The following is a 14627-nucleotide window of genomic DNA, read 5'->3' on the forward strand; positions in this document are numbered from 1 at the left end:
CGACTGCAGTAAAAGTACAAGGTCACAACCGTTGGATTCACCTGAGTGATTATAAGCGAGGGTCGCCGGACGAAACGTGATTGTTAACACGTACAAACACGTTGGAGGAACTCAGCAGGTCGGGCAGCATCCGTGGTTTCGGGCCGAGACCCTTCGTCAGGACTAGTGATTGTTGTTGGACTTGGACTCTTTATGTTTGTATTTCCAGATGCTTTGGAACGTAATCTCTTTCATGAAACGCATATGCGATTATATGGTAACGGAACTGTATGTTACCCCTTGTAGAGGTACTATTCGTGGCTAACCCAACTGAAAGGAATTGGGAGGAGTTAGTGGAAGAGGATACGTCAGGCAGAGAGCGTAAAGGTGATAAGGGAAGGTTTACAAGAGCGAGTATGGGACGGTGTGTGGAAAGTTTGAACAGCACTTTAGGGTGGAGTTCCGAGAATGGGTGATCCAAGAGCTGGGGAACTCGGTCCTGGCTAAACGCACAGAGGCAACGGAATGACAGTCTGGAAATGGGACGTTGGGTCTCTAACTATCTGTAGGGGCACCCACGGCTGCCCTTTCTATTTCCGAGGGATAGGATGGGGGTGTGTAATTGTTAAAGTCCCTAAGAACATCCCCTGCATTGAAAGGCACTGTCTGAATCATGATTGCGGAATAAAAAGCGGGAAGTACCTGTACTCGAGAAAGGTGTGTTGCCCTACCCGAAGGGAGTCAGTACGTGTGTGGTCATTGTAATGGGACCCACGTTTCTAGAGGGAAAATGTCAGCTGGCTTTCGCCCCAATATACCGTGCTGAAAATATCTGGTATCAGAAAATATTTTCTGACAGTTCCACATGCTACCGGGCAAAGAGCGGATACGTGTTCCTCTTACACTACGGGTCCTAATGCTCTGCCTCCACCATTCGCAGTTGGCACGATCACCGTTCCTGGCCCGCAGGAAGCTCCCGTTTGACGACGACTGTGGCTCGATCCATCAGTAAAGAATTATGTGAAGGACCTGACCACTCTGGGACCGGCGGTGGGCTACGGCTGGCTCAGCACGTTCTCCCTCGGGGGATCTGCAGGGGCCATAGCTGGGAATCGAAATTACCTCGTCTGTGGGCTGACGGCATCGGGGAACAGCACAATGGAGGCAATCAACCAAGAAATGGCAGAACTTCGGCTTTACGCTCCGCAGACCCGGTATGTTGTGGACTACCAGTTAGCCCAGCAGGGAGGGGTGTGTGCCATAGTTGGAGATAAGTGCAACACCCATGTCAGGGACGAGTCCCATAACATCTCCCACGCGATTCTAGAGATTCAGAAACAGTTAGATAGTTTTAGGCAAGGGTCCGCCGGGAGGAGAAGGGTGGCTCAGCTAGTTGCTAGGGGGATCATGGGCCTCTTATTTCCTACATGGGTTAGTCATTCTTGTCGTGATTATCATTGTGTGTTGTGTACTGTTGACCTGTTTAAACACGTGCTGCAAGGCTTTCCCTACCAAATTAGCGGCACTGTTTTCAGCCCCAATTTAATTGTGTTATCATGAGATGATAAAAAGGAGGGAATGAGGTAGTAAAGGGTTAATTTGTTCTGCTGACAGGTAAAAATTAGATTTCAAGCTAAGCTCTGCTGGTTTGTGCACCTGCAGAACGCAATACGGTATTACCGTACAAAAAAATGTGGAGCTACGAGAGATGATCTCATCATGCACATTGTCTGTTGTTGATGACCTTTGGCCTATTAAGGCAACCAAAGGGTCTTTGTATTAAAATACCACTGTTGCTGGGCATATGACTGTAGGGGTAGCCAGAAAATTGTTTCCTGCTACGTGGCAGAAAGGGTATAAAAAAAGACTCTGTATCTGTGTGCGGGGAGGGAGACCCTCGGAACGGGCTGCTGTGGGCCTAGAGAGAGCTCTCTCCAGTAGCAAGCTTCTAATAAAAAAAGCAGTTGCTTTATCTTCCGTAGTACTGTGTGTTCTTGCATCGGGTAACGGGTAATAATTAGAAGGAACGTTTGACGATAGAAAGGGTGCAGAGGAGATTTACAAGGATGTTGCCTGGATTGGGGAGCATGCCTTATGAGAATAGGTCGAGTGAACTCGGCCTTTTTTCCCTGGAGCGACAGAGGATGAGAGGTGACCTGATACAGGTGAAAAGATGATGAGAGGCATTGATCATGTAGATAGTCAGAGGCTTTTTCCCAGGGCTGGAATGGCTAGCATGAGAGGGCACAGTTTTAAGGTGTTTGGAAGTAGGTACAGAGGAGATGTCAAGAGTAAGTTTTTTTTTTTTTACACAGTGTGTGGAATGGACTGACAGCGACAGTGGTGGAGGTGGATACAATAGGGTTTTTTAAGAGGCTCCTGGACAGGTACATGGAGCTCAGAAAAATAGAGGGCTATGGGTAACCCTAGGTAATTTCCAAGGTAAGGACATGTTTGGCACAGCTTTGTGGGCCAAAGGGCCTGTATTGTGCTGTAGGTTTTCTATGTTTCTATCTTTAGTCCAGCAAATCTCTCAGCTTGCACCAGTGTCCCATGTCTGCTGCATTGTCAGTTTTATTGCACTGCATTGAAAACTGAGGTGGACGCTGTCTGATGATTAAAGACTGAGTAGGCTGGGTCTATGGTCTCTGGGATTGAGAAATCTGAGAGATAATCTCAGAGGAACAATATATACCAGAGATTTGAGAGGCTGGATTCTGAGATGTCATTTCCCCTGGATTGAACATTCAGAATCTAACTCCTAATCCTGAGTTATAGCCTCAGGAGAAGCAGTTAATGTTTTGGACAGAAGTAAGGTTGAATTTCTTCACCAGCAAGGTGCAGAACTTAGGAATTCTCTACACAGAGGCTCAGTAACTCTCAGTTGTTGAGTAGGCACAAGACTGAGACAAAGAGATTTTTTGGATTTTACTGAAAACATAGGATATGAGGAAAGAAATTACCATCCCCTCGGTGTTAATCACCAGGCCTTAAAACAAGGGCCCCCCTACCTCCCTCTGTAACTGGATCCTCATCAGAAAACCACAGTCAATACACATCAGAGGTATCATATCCAGCTTGCTGACAACCAACACTGGCACACCTCAAGGATGCGCACTTAACCCACTGCTCTACTCTCTCTACACTCATGACCGTGTGGCTAAGCACAGCTTAAATACTGTTTATAATTCTCAGATGACATCACTGTTGGTATAATCTCGGATAACAACGAGGCAGCATAAAGAAGTGAGACGGATTGGTTGGTTGTGTGGTGTTGCAACAACCACACACTCCACATCAGCAGGACCAAGGAATTGATTGCAGACTGCAGGAAGGGAAGTCAAGAGCACATGTACTGTACCAGTCCTCAATGAGGGATCAGCAATGGAAAAGGTGAGCAGCTTCAAGTTCCTAGGATCTGCCCTTAACCCAACATCTTGATGCATGCACAAAGGCGGCAAAACAGTGCTCTGCTTTTGTTTTAGGAGTCTGAGGAGATTTGTTATGTCATCAAAAACTCTTTTTTATAGATGTATGGTGGACAGCACTTTGACATCATATCCTGGTATGGAGACTCAAGCGCCTGGTATTTCAAGGAGCCGTAGAGGGTTATAGACTCAGTCAGCTCAATCACGGGCACCACCCTCCCCACCATTGAGATGTTCTTCAAAAGTTGATGCTTCAAGAAGGCAACATCTATTATTAAAGACCCTCACCATTTGGAACATTCTTGTTACTACTGTCAGGGAGGAGGTACAAGAGCCTGAGGAACCACACTCAATGATACAGGAAAAACTTCTTCCCCTCTGTCATCTGTTTTCTGAAGGGTCGACAAATTTATGAACACAATCACATTATTAATTTTAATATAGTTTTATGTATCTGCACTGTACTACTGCCACAAATTTCATGATAGTTAAAACAGTGATAATAAATCTGATTCTGAAAAATCAGAGATGAAGAAGATCACTTATGACCTTATCAAACAAATTGAAAAGCTATTTACTTTCTATTTCTTGTGTTCATGTTATGCTCCCCAAAACCTTTAAGGTTAAACTTACTAAACAGCCTCAAAAAACTACATATAGCATGTTGTGGAATTTCTCCAGATTCATTAGAGTTATTTTATCACCCCTAAAGCCCAAGTAGTTTATTACATAGGAAGATCGCCACTGATATCATGGTGAATGCAATTTACTATGCTATTAATGTACAGAAAATCCTCAAAGTTACCCCCAACAATTAACTTAATTGATTGGACAAAACTGAAGCAAGTCCCAAGAGATATTGTAAGTGCACACTTTGATGCATAATATCTAGTGGCACATTAATCTGCTTCTAATTTGGTGGTACTTCTTAGAGTTACCAATTTGACTAGCTCCCTCCTTAAGAAGTTGCGCATTGCAAATTTTCTGTCTGGTTTCTTTCAGGATTCTGGAATACCTTCCATCCATTGAGATTTATTAAGCTTTTAAAGCCTCAAGACTTCCACCTAATTTATAGCAAAGTCATTAATTTTACCTTGGTTAACCATCTGGGAAGGACACATTGCTCATGTGTTTGCTCATGAAAACCTGAGGGGGAGTAATCATTTCAGAATTCTTATTAATTAAAAAAGTGAACTAAATACATAAATTTACATTTCCCTTCCTTTTTACCCTACATTCCCCAGATTAGTATGCAGACTGGCAAACTGATAAATGAGATTGATGATTTCATGTGTGGCAGGTCCCTACACTATGCCCCAAAAGTGAAGTAATTTAGATTAGGACCTTTAATACACTAACCTTTTTTTTCCAAAAAAATAGTATTGCTTCTTCCTTAGCAATCTTATTTTAAATAATTATCCATCATTCAACAAAATCTCCATTTTCCTGTAAATTTCATTCTTCTATTTCTATATCACTCCCTCTCCCTCTGCAAGTGAACCAATTGAACAACAGCAGTATGTTTCTTTCAAATAAAACACTAAGACCCGTCTCCAACCCTCCTCCTCCTCATGGACTCCCCGCCCAGGACTTCTACCCGCCCTGGATCCGTTTATCTCTAATTGCCGTCGGGACATTAACCGTCTCGACTTCACCACCCCTTGCTCCAATTCCAACCTTACCCCCTCTGAACGTTCTGCTCTCCATTCTCTCTGCAACAATCCCAACCTTACCATCAAACCCACTGATAAGGGGGGTGCTGTTGTCGTCTGGCGCACCGACCTGTACATAGCGGAGGCACGACGACAACTCACTGACACCTCCTCTTATCTACCCCTGGAACATAACCCCACTAGGGAGCACCAGTCCATTGTCTCCCAAACCATTTCCGATCTCAACAGCTCGGGAGATCTCCCATCCACGGCCACCAAACTTATAGTTCACACACCCCGCACTTCCCATTTCTACCTCCTACCAAAGATTCACAAAACTGCCTGTCCAGGCAGACCCATTGTCTCTGCTTGCTCCTGCCCCACTGAACTCATTTCTGCCTTTCTCGACTCTGTTTTATCTCCCCTTGTTCAATCCCTTCCCACCTATGTCCGTGATACTTCCCATGCTTTACATCTCTTCAAAGATTTCAAGTTCCCTGGCCCCCACCGCCTTATTTTCACCATGGCCGTCCATATACCTCTATCCTCCACCAGGGTCTCCAAGCTCTCCATTTCTTCCTGGATTCCAGACCCAGCCAGTCACCCTCTACCACCACTCTTCTCTGCCTTGTGGAATTAGTCCTCACCCTTAACAATTTCTCCTTTGGCTCCTCCCACATCCTCCAAACTAAAGGTGTAGCCATGGGCACCCGCATAGGTCCTAGCTATGCCTGCCTTTTTGTCGGCCATGTGGAGCAATCTACGTTCCAAACCTACACCGGTATCTGTCCTCCTCTTTTCTTACGTTATATTGACGACTGCATCGGCGCTGCTTCCTTCACACATGCTGAGCTCGTCAACTTCATTAACTTCGCCTCCAACTTTCACCCCGCCCTCAAATTCACCTGGTCCATTTCCAACACCTCCCTCCCCTTTCTAGATCTTTCTGTTTCTATCTCTGGAGACAGCCTATCCACCGATGTCTACTACAAACCTACTAACTCCCACAGCTACCTAGACTATTCCTCCTCCCACCCTGTCTCCTGCAAAAATGCTATCCCTTTCTCTCAATTCCTCCGCCTCCACCGCATCTGTTCTCGGGATGAGGCCTTTCATTCTAGGACAAAGGAGATGTCTTCCTTTTTTAAAGAAAGGGGCTTCCCTTCTTCCACTATCAACTCTGCCCTCCATTGCATCTCCCGTATTTCACGCACCTCTGCCCTTACCCCATCCCCCCGCCAGCCCACCAGGGATAGAGTCCCCCTGGTCCTCACCTATCACCCTACCAGCCTACAGATCCAACGTATAATCCTCCGTAACTTCTGCCACCTCCTACGGGATCCCCTCCTCCCCCCCTCGGCTTTCCGCAGGGATCGCTCGCTACACGACCCTTGTTCATTCATTCCCCCCATCCCTCCCCACCGACCTCCCTCCGGGCACTCATCCCTGCAAATGGAAGAAGTGCTACACCTGCCCCCACACTTCTTCCCTCACCACCATCCCAGGCCCCAGACAGTCCTTTCAGGTGAGGCACCACTTCACCTGCGAGTCAACTGGGGTGATATACTGTATCCGGTGCTCCCGATGTGGCCATTTATACATTGGGGAGACCCGCCGCAGACTGGGAGACCGTTTCGCTAAACACCGGCGCTCTGTCCTCCAGCAGTTCTCTTTCTCTCTCCTTTCCCCCCCTCACTATAATCTCCCCCCAGCCCTACCTTTCTTTCTCTTTTATTTCCCATAATTCTCCACCTTCCTCCAGCCCATTTCCCTTCAGCCTATCACTTCGCAGCTCTCTACTTTATCCCTCCCCCCACTTCTTATCCCCCCTCGACCATCCCATGTTACTTCACGCCTGATGAAGGGTTTCGGCCCAAAACGTCGTCACTACTTCCTCCCATAGATGCTGTCTGGCCTGCTGAGTTCTGCCAGCATTTTGTGTTTTTATTTATTTCCAGCATCTGCAGATTCACTCGCGTTGCCTTTGAAGACAGGCAATTAGTTCTCTTCAATCTCATCCAAAAAAAATCTAAGAAAGTGGCCAAAATCATCAACAGTGTTTCAATTAAACAGAAAACAAAAGACTACAAGCATTAAAATGTGCAGTCTGCATGAAGATTGCACATTTGGCATGTTTCTAAATGGACTCCCTTGGGGTTTAAACAAAAAAGAGGGTTGTCAACTTTATAAGTCGTAAGAAAATAATGAAAAATATAAAATGGGTAAACTAAAATTTCTTGTCCTCCCCCCCCCCCCCCCCCCCGAAACTTCAGGAAGTCTTCTCCTCCAGTTTTTGCATATCATTCTTTTATGCAACTCCACAGCTAGACTGATTATAAGTTTTGCATTGTTGTGCAATGTAGAAATTCCCTACCTAACAGTGTTTTGCATAGGAAAATAATGGCACACAACCTTTGTACATCACAGAGTTTTGAAGCTTGTGATCAGCAGAGAAAAAACACTTCGCAATGAAAAAAATCATTTCAAAAAATCTTACCATGTGTATGACATCGCTGGGTTTATGTTGGAACACTTCATCATCATCTTCACCATAACTCAATGTCAATGCCGCATATATTATTAAAACAGTTGTGGTTAACCAAGAAAGTATAGCTGATCCAACCATAGCATGCACCTAAACGTAGAATGTATAATAATGTGATAATGAAATAGTGTAACAAATTCAAACACCGCTAAATAGCATTACATTATTGGCAGTTTTAATACGGAGCTGGCATTTGATTTTTCATTTATTATTTAGAGATACAGCGCAGAATAGGCCCTTCTAGTCCTTTGAGCTGTGCCGCCCCACAACCCCTGCCAGCCCTGATTTACTCTAGTCTAATTACGGGACAATTTACTATGACCAAGTAACCTACTTTGGACTGTGGGAGGAAACTGGAGCACCCGGAGAAAACACATACTTCCTATGGGGAGACTCCTTACAGAAAATGCTGGGATTGAACGGTGAATGTTAAGCTGCAATAGCGTCGTGCTAACCGCGACCTACTGTACTGATATTAAAACCAATCTTTGTGAAACTTATTCACTTGGCTTTTCCTGTTAGTTTTGCTTTAGTAGGGGGTCATGGAAATATAGTTAGACAGGGATTGATTCACAGCATACGAGAATGTCACTTCCATTCTGAATTTACCACATTGTTTGTGATTCAATAGCATTTGTAAAGAGATTTGTTTCATTGGTTTGAGTATCATCTTGCGTATGCTGTTTACAAATTACACAAATGTTTGTCTGGCATTTTACTTTTTCCTGAAATAAAAATTTAGAATTACTTCAGGCTCATACTAAGTATTGAAGTTTATTTAACACACATGTAATGACACTTGAAGGTACATGGGAAAGCAATTGAAGACTGTTACACTCATATTAGAAATCACAGAAACATGCCCTTCAGTCCATCTAGTCAATACCAAACTTTTATTCTGCCTAATTCCATCGACCACAATTCTCCATACCACTCCTATCCAAGTACCTATTAAATTTTTTCTTAAATATTGTAATTAAACCCACGTTCACCATTTCTGCTGTTTGTTCCATACTCTCACAACCTTCTGACTGAAGAAGTTCCCCCTCCTGTCCCCCTCAAACATTTTACATTTCATCATTAACCCGTGGCCTCTAGTTTTAGTCTCATCCAACCTCAGTGGAAAAAGGCTGTTTGTATTTATCCTACCTATACCACTCTATCATATCTACCCTCATTTTCCTATACATTAGGGAAAAAAGTCTTAAACTATTCAAAATTTCCCTACAACTCAGCGCAAGTTCTGGCAACATCCTTGTAAATTTGCTCTGCCTCTTAATGAAATAGGTAGATGATCAAAATTGCAGACAATACTCCAAATTAGGTCTCACCAATGTCTTATATAATTTCAACATAATATCCCAACTCCCTGTTGCAGTACTTTGATTTATGATGGCCAATGTGCCAAAAGCTCTTTTTACAATCTATCTACCTGTGAGGCCACTTTCAAAGATTACGGATCTGTATTCCCTGATCCTTCTGTTATACTGCACTCCGCAGTGTGCTACTAATCACTGTGTAAGTCCTACTCTGGTTTGCCCTCCCAAAGTGGAACATATGACACTTTTCTGCATTAAAGTCTATCTGCCATTTTCAGCCCATTTTTCCAGCTAGTCCAGATCCCACTACAAGCTTTAATAGTCTTCCTTGCTGTCCACTACACCCCAAAACTTGGTGTCATCTGCAAGTGAGCTAATCCAGTTTACTACAATATCATCCTTGTTGTTGATATAGATGCTAAGCAAGCTTCTTCAGTCTTGAATTTTTCCATATTTCTTTTACCAGTCTTGGAAGATCTTGACAATGTCACTGATGCACATATACATGTACAATGCACAAAGTGACAAGACAGGCTCTTCTGGTCAATACTCACACATAATATTTCTTAATGCTATTAAGTGGGCTTTCCATACTTCAGAACATAGGAAACTATTCTGGAGAGCATTATATATTCAAGACTGACCCTGGTGTTTCAGTAAAGATGCATAATATGACTTAATCCACAGCAAGATATTATCTTAATTCTCTGAAGGCAACCACAAAATGACTGCATGAAACTGGCATTGCCAGAGCTTTTGTTTAAGATTCCAAAAATGAACTTTACAAAACAGTATTATAGTCTACTTTGAACCTACCTCAAGACCAACCAAGTACTTGACAAATCTGTTACCATATTTGGGAAAAATATCAGCTGATCCCTCCTAAATATGCTCAGTTCATGGGGTTTAGAAGTTTTAGACCAGGAGAAAGACAAAACTCTTAACTGGCTATGCACAAAGATCAAATGATTAAGTCACCTGACCCCCTTAGCCAAAATAAGTGCTACTTGTTAGACACATTTCTGTTAATAAACCAGTTAGATTATTTTTCCTGATGCAAAGGTAGTATTAGATGCAAGTGACTTACAAGAATGGGACTTTTTTTCTGAGCAGAAAATAATGCCAAAACTCCTGGAAATGCCATCACCTGAAACAGCAAGCAAATATACCATTAGTTTAATGAATAAATATAAAAGCACATTAAAGAGATTTAAATCATTTAGGTTTACCATGCCCGTCCAGATGGGTATTCTAGTCCAGCGGAGTACCGAATCCTTCCTCACTGATCCATCTATGAAGCCACACACCACACAAACAGTAGAACAAGCTATCTGCAGAATTCCCAGTGGAATCATACCACACTGGTTAAATATGAAGTATCTATAACGTGACATTGCTGGAGCTTATAAAGGTGGGAGAACCTTCATAAAAAACCTTATTAAAAGTCAATAACATCTGGAGGTTGAAAGCAAAGTTCTCTTCAACTCACTAGGAGGAAAAGGAAAAAAAGGGTTATGCATTATTCACATCTGCTTGTATGTTAAATTCTTCTGTCACAAGGAATATAGTTATAATCCACTACAATTTAACATGGAAGCATCATACAGTGAAATGCAAGTCCGAAGTGACCTGTAGTAAAGTATCCTCAATCACATTCCTACAAAACTAAATATCAGATGTGGACTTCAAAGCAAAGAAGAATAACTCTTCATTCCATCCAGTCTATGTTGGCTCTTAAACAACAATCTAATTTACCAAAAATCTCTTGGCTATTTCCCAGGTCTTTGCAACTGCATCTCCAAATGTGTTTACAATTCTCTTTTGAAGGCCATCACTGATTCTGCTTTTGACACCTGATATGAATTCCACACCCAACCACTCATTATGCAAACAAATTATTTCCTTTCTTCACCTTGGGTTTCTTTGGTAATCAGTTTAAATTTATACCCTTTGATTATCAACCATTCTGACACAAAACATTGTTTTTATTTACTCCAAATTCTATATGATTTTAATAGCTCAAAATCAAAGCTTTCCTGAACACAAGACTTTCTGGGGTCCTCCAGCATTTTGTGTGTGTTGCTCTTAAACTTCGCTTGGCTACGATCTCTCACCTCCAATCTCTGAAACAATGTCAGTACCTAACTTAAAGCTGGTGGCCATAGACAGATAGTAAAATTCCTGTAGTATTCTATCTTAAATTAAACTCATGTATTTAAAAGTGGAGATTAAGCATTTTGCTATTTTCATACCTGATGACATAAATTAGCTGGGAACAGTGCATTTCAAAAGCTTTACTGCAGATTTTTGTTAGACAGGTTTAATTTCCAATGGGATTTGCAGTCAAGGAATAGAGAGCATTTATGTCTTGCAGGTGCGAGCGAACTGGTGGTGCAACTTGCTCTTGACTCATGAATTACCAAGCAATTGGACAATCACTTGAAAAAGAACAATTTGGAGAATATGTCTTCACATAGCATAAAATTTAACTTTTGTCCAAAATCCAATATGACAGGCAATATCATTAATTAAGATTTTTATTTGAACTTTCAAGATTATAGCAAGTGTTTTCTCCTCTCACTGTCCTGCCAAAGCCATAGCTGATCATCAAAGATAATTAAGGACTGCTGAAAGAAACAGCCGACCATTTTGCATCCTTTCCTCCTTGGCTTGCTTGCTTGTTTTCAAAAGCTCCCCAGCTTGTGGACTGAAGCTTCATTTTAGAACTGAGCACCTGCAGCATTGTTAGAAATTAGATGGGACATTAAACATCCTCTTCTCTGGCAAGCTGTATTGATAAATCTTTTCATGTGAAGATGACTGTGTAGTTCTTTGCTATATTATGATTTGCAACCAAATGCACTATGCAATAGCAATGCCTGCCTTTTTCTGGTAATGGCAGTACCAGACATTTATAACCTGAAACATACTCTACAGATCAATGTTACAGAACCAAGATTTAAAAAGCAATTGCATTATACAGTACATTTATTGTGATGCTGACACATCCCAAACACTTCGCAAACATAACCCACCAAACATTGAATGATGAACAAACTCCTGTTCTATCAGTTACAAGATAGGCTAAATATCTCCTAATATAGTTACAAAACAGAAAAGAATCTAAATATTGTATCATGTGTGTGTTTTTATTCCCCAAAGTCCAAACCGTAATATCTTGGAAAACCAGAAACAAAGACATAAATGGGCCTTTTCCTGAATGGAAAGATGCATGTCACAGGGGATGGTGCTTAACTTATTAACAATGTCTATGAATGCCTTTGATGAAGGCACTGAAGGTGTTATTGATAAATTTGCTGAGGATGCAAAGATAGGCAGGAAAGTAAGTTAGGAGGACACAAAGAGACCACAAAGGATATTGGTATAGGTAGTGATCGAGCTAAGATCTAGCAAACAGTGTGTAATGAGAGAAAATATAAGTATTCCATTTTAGCAAGAAAATTCAAATAATGTACAAGTGAATTATCTGAATGATGGAGATCCAGCCCTCTCAGATGCAGAAGAATCTGTACTTTCTATTGTGTGATTTGCAAACGTATGTAGATTCAGCAAGCAAACAGAAAACAGTATATCTCCATGAAGCAAAAACAAAACTAGTTTGACTATTATCATTTACAGGCCATCCCAAGTTATGAACACCCAACTTATGGACACTCTATACAAGACCCAGCACCCACATTATTAAATTCAAAAGTCTGACAAGCATATTGATTTCACTACTGCAGCCAGTGGAAACTAGTTTCCTCTCTCTCTCTCTCTCTCTCTCTCTCTCCACTTTTTGAAATAGTTCTTTCTTGTGTATTCATCACAACACTGTCTACCGAATGGAATAGTTTTTTGTGTATTTTCCAGAATATGGACAAATTCATCCCATCATCTGTAAAAACAGAATCTGTTCATTCCCCGGGGATGACCGGTATTGCTCAGGAACTGAGTGTCAGAGAGGTTATAGCTAAACCATGAAGGGACAGGGTTGTACAGTGGAATACACTCTTTAGTATTGGTCTCCTTAGTTAGGGAAGAACAGTAATGCATTGGAAGCAGTTTGGTGAAGGTTTACAGCTCTAATGTGCATGTTGTCCTGTGAGGGTAGTTTTGATAGACCATCCTTGTATCTACCGATCTCCAGAAGAGTGAAAGGGGGTGTGATTGAAAGATATATCATCCTGAGAGGTTTTGACAAGATGTGGGAGAATCTTACAAAGGTTTTCAATTTAAGACGGATAGAGGAAAAAGATTATCAGAGGGCTGTAAACCTTTGGAACTGTCTTCCTCAATGGACAATGGAAACAAAGTGATTACTTTAAAGCAGAGACAGTAGATACTTGACAATGCTACTGAATCTGGATTTGGGGTTTTTGTCAGATATATGGAGTAGGTTTGAAAGGACATACTATTCTTCCTCGTAACTTGTTTGTTCAGATTAAAATCATCAAGATAGGCAGGCCAATCTATGTTAATTACAGTATTTACATCTGGTTCCCAGCGGATGTTGGGAAATGGAAGGAAGTCGTAACAGCTACAACTCTCCAGTAAACCTGATCGTCTGCTGTCGTATAAAAAAAAACATGATAGACCTTTCCTAACATCACTCAATAAATACTAAAAAAAAAATCAAGACGGGCAGGTTTCGTAATACTTACGTTTGGACCGATTGTGAAGCTGCAAAAACAAACCGTCGTCCTGGTTCCTAAGAGAAGCCTTATGTTTATTTTAAAATGTTATTCACCCAGTGCCTTTAACAAGGCACCCCCACCTGATATTCCTTAAGGTGACTGAAAAACGCGCCCTCCCCCAGCTGGAACAAAATTGCCTCACGTCCACACTCGCCCGCCGCCTCCAGGAAATTCGGCCGGCACAGGTGCTTCACTTACCTGGTATTTAAGCAATGTTTACTTCCTCCTAAACTTCAACGAGTTCTATAGTTTTTACATGTTCCTTTTGGAGAAGCTGTAGAACATAGCTTGCCTCATTTTTTTTCAGGATCCACTTTCTTTCTCTCTCTCTCTCTCTCGGCACGGTCTCCTGTATCAGGCTCTTCCTGTAACCCCAGCTCCAAGAGCTCAGCAGGAACACCTCATTAACCCTGTCCAACCCACTCACGAGCACGCCCACAAGGAGGAACCAACAAACCTGTTGCTGCTGCTTTTTAACTCTCCCAGTTTATCACAATGTTACTAATTGAGGCTTTGCTCATTTCCTTTCCTGTTAACACCACAGTTGACCTACACCGATTTGCCCCAATTCTGATTACCGGGAGGTTCACAAGTAGAAAATCTCTAACCACCCACACATTTTATATATATTTATGGCGATTTGTCGAGGTTTTATGAATAAAAGTTTAGACAAATATTTAGTGTTTTCCTTGTAGGTGTCTAGGATAAAACGATATTCTGGATTGTCGTCAAGTCCAAGATTCAGCAAATATAGACGCAAGAGATTCTACAGATGCTAGAAATTATCATTTTATTCTGGCTCCTGCCCCTTTCTTTTCCAGTCTTGATAAAGGTCTGTTAGTTGCTGTATAACCAAATCAGGTCAGCTTTGCCAAATGAAGCTCTACTGACCAGCAGTTCAGTGGATAACACAATTAGAGTGAAATGATTTAATTTCACTATCATTTGTAGAGTAATGAATACTGTCATTTCATGCATCTTGACAGGAAATTGTTTACAATTAAAGC

The 14627-nt window shown here is 41.9% G+C and overlaps 1 protein-coding gene across 5 annotated transcripts in view; it reads right to left on the reverse strand.

Annotated features, from left to right (window-relative positions):
- Positions 1-14046, reverse strand: part of LOC140726396 (uncharacterized) — a 33280-nt gene extending 19234 nt beyond the window's left edge. Inside the window, exons 1-5 of one of the 5 annotated variants that reach the window (XM_073042719.1) lie at positions 13819-14046; positions 11176-11361; positions 10153-10411; positions 10011-10070; positions 7557-7694 (exon numbers count right to left, since the gene is read on the reverse strand). In XM_073042719.1, coding sequence (XP_072898820.1) covers positions 7557-7694; positions 10011-10070; positions 10153-10317 — 363 coding nt within the window. In that variant the 5' untranslated portion in view covers positions 10318-10411; positions 11176-11361; positions 13819-14046. Of the gene's footprint in view, positions 1-7556; positions 7695-10010; positions 10071-10152; positions 10412-11175; positions 11362-13587; positions 13700-13818 lie in introns of those variants that run through there. The other 4 variants (XR_012098624.1, XM_073042720.1, XM_073042722.1 and 1 more) reach the window with 4 other exon arrangements.
- Between the last annotated feature and the right edge of the window lie 581 nt (positions 14047-14627).

Source organism: Hemitrygon akajei, chromosome 4, assembly GCF_048418815.1.
Source record: "Hemitrygon akajei chromosome 4, sHemAka1.3, whole genome shotgun sequence".
NCBI classification, from domain to species: Eukaryota; Metazoa; Chordata; class Chondrichthyes; order Myliobatiformes; family Dasyatidae; genus Hemitrygon; species Hemitrygon akajei.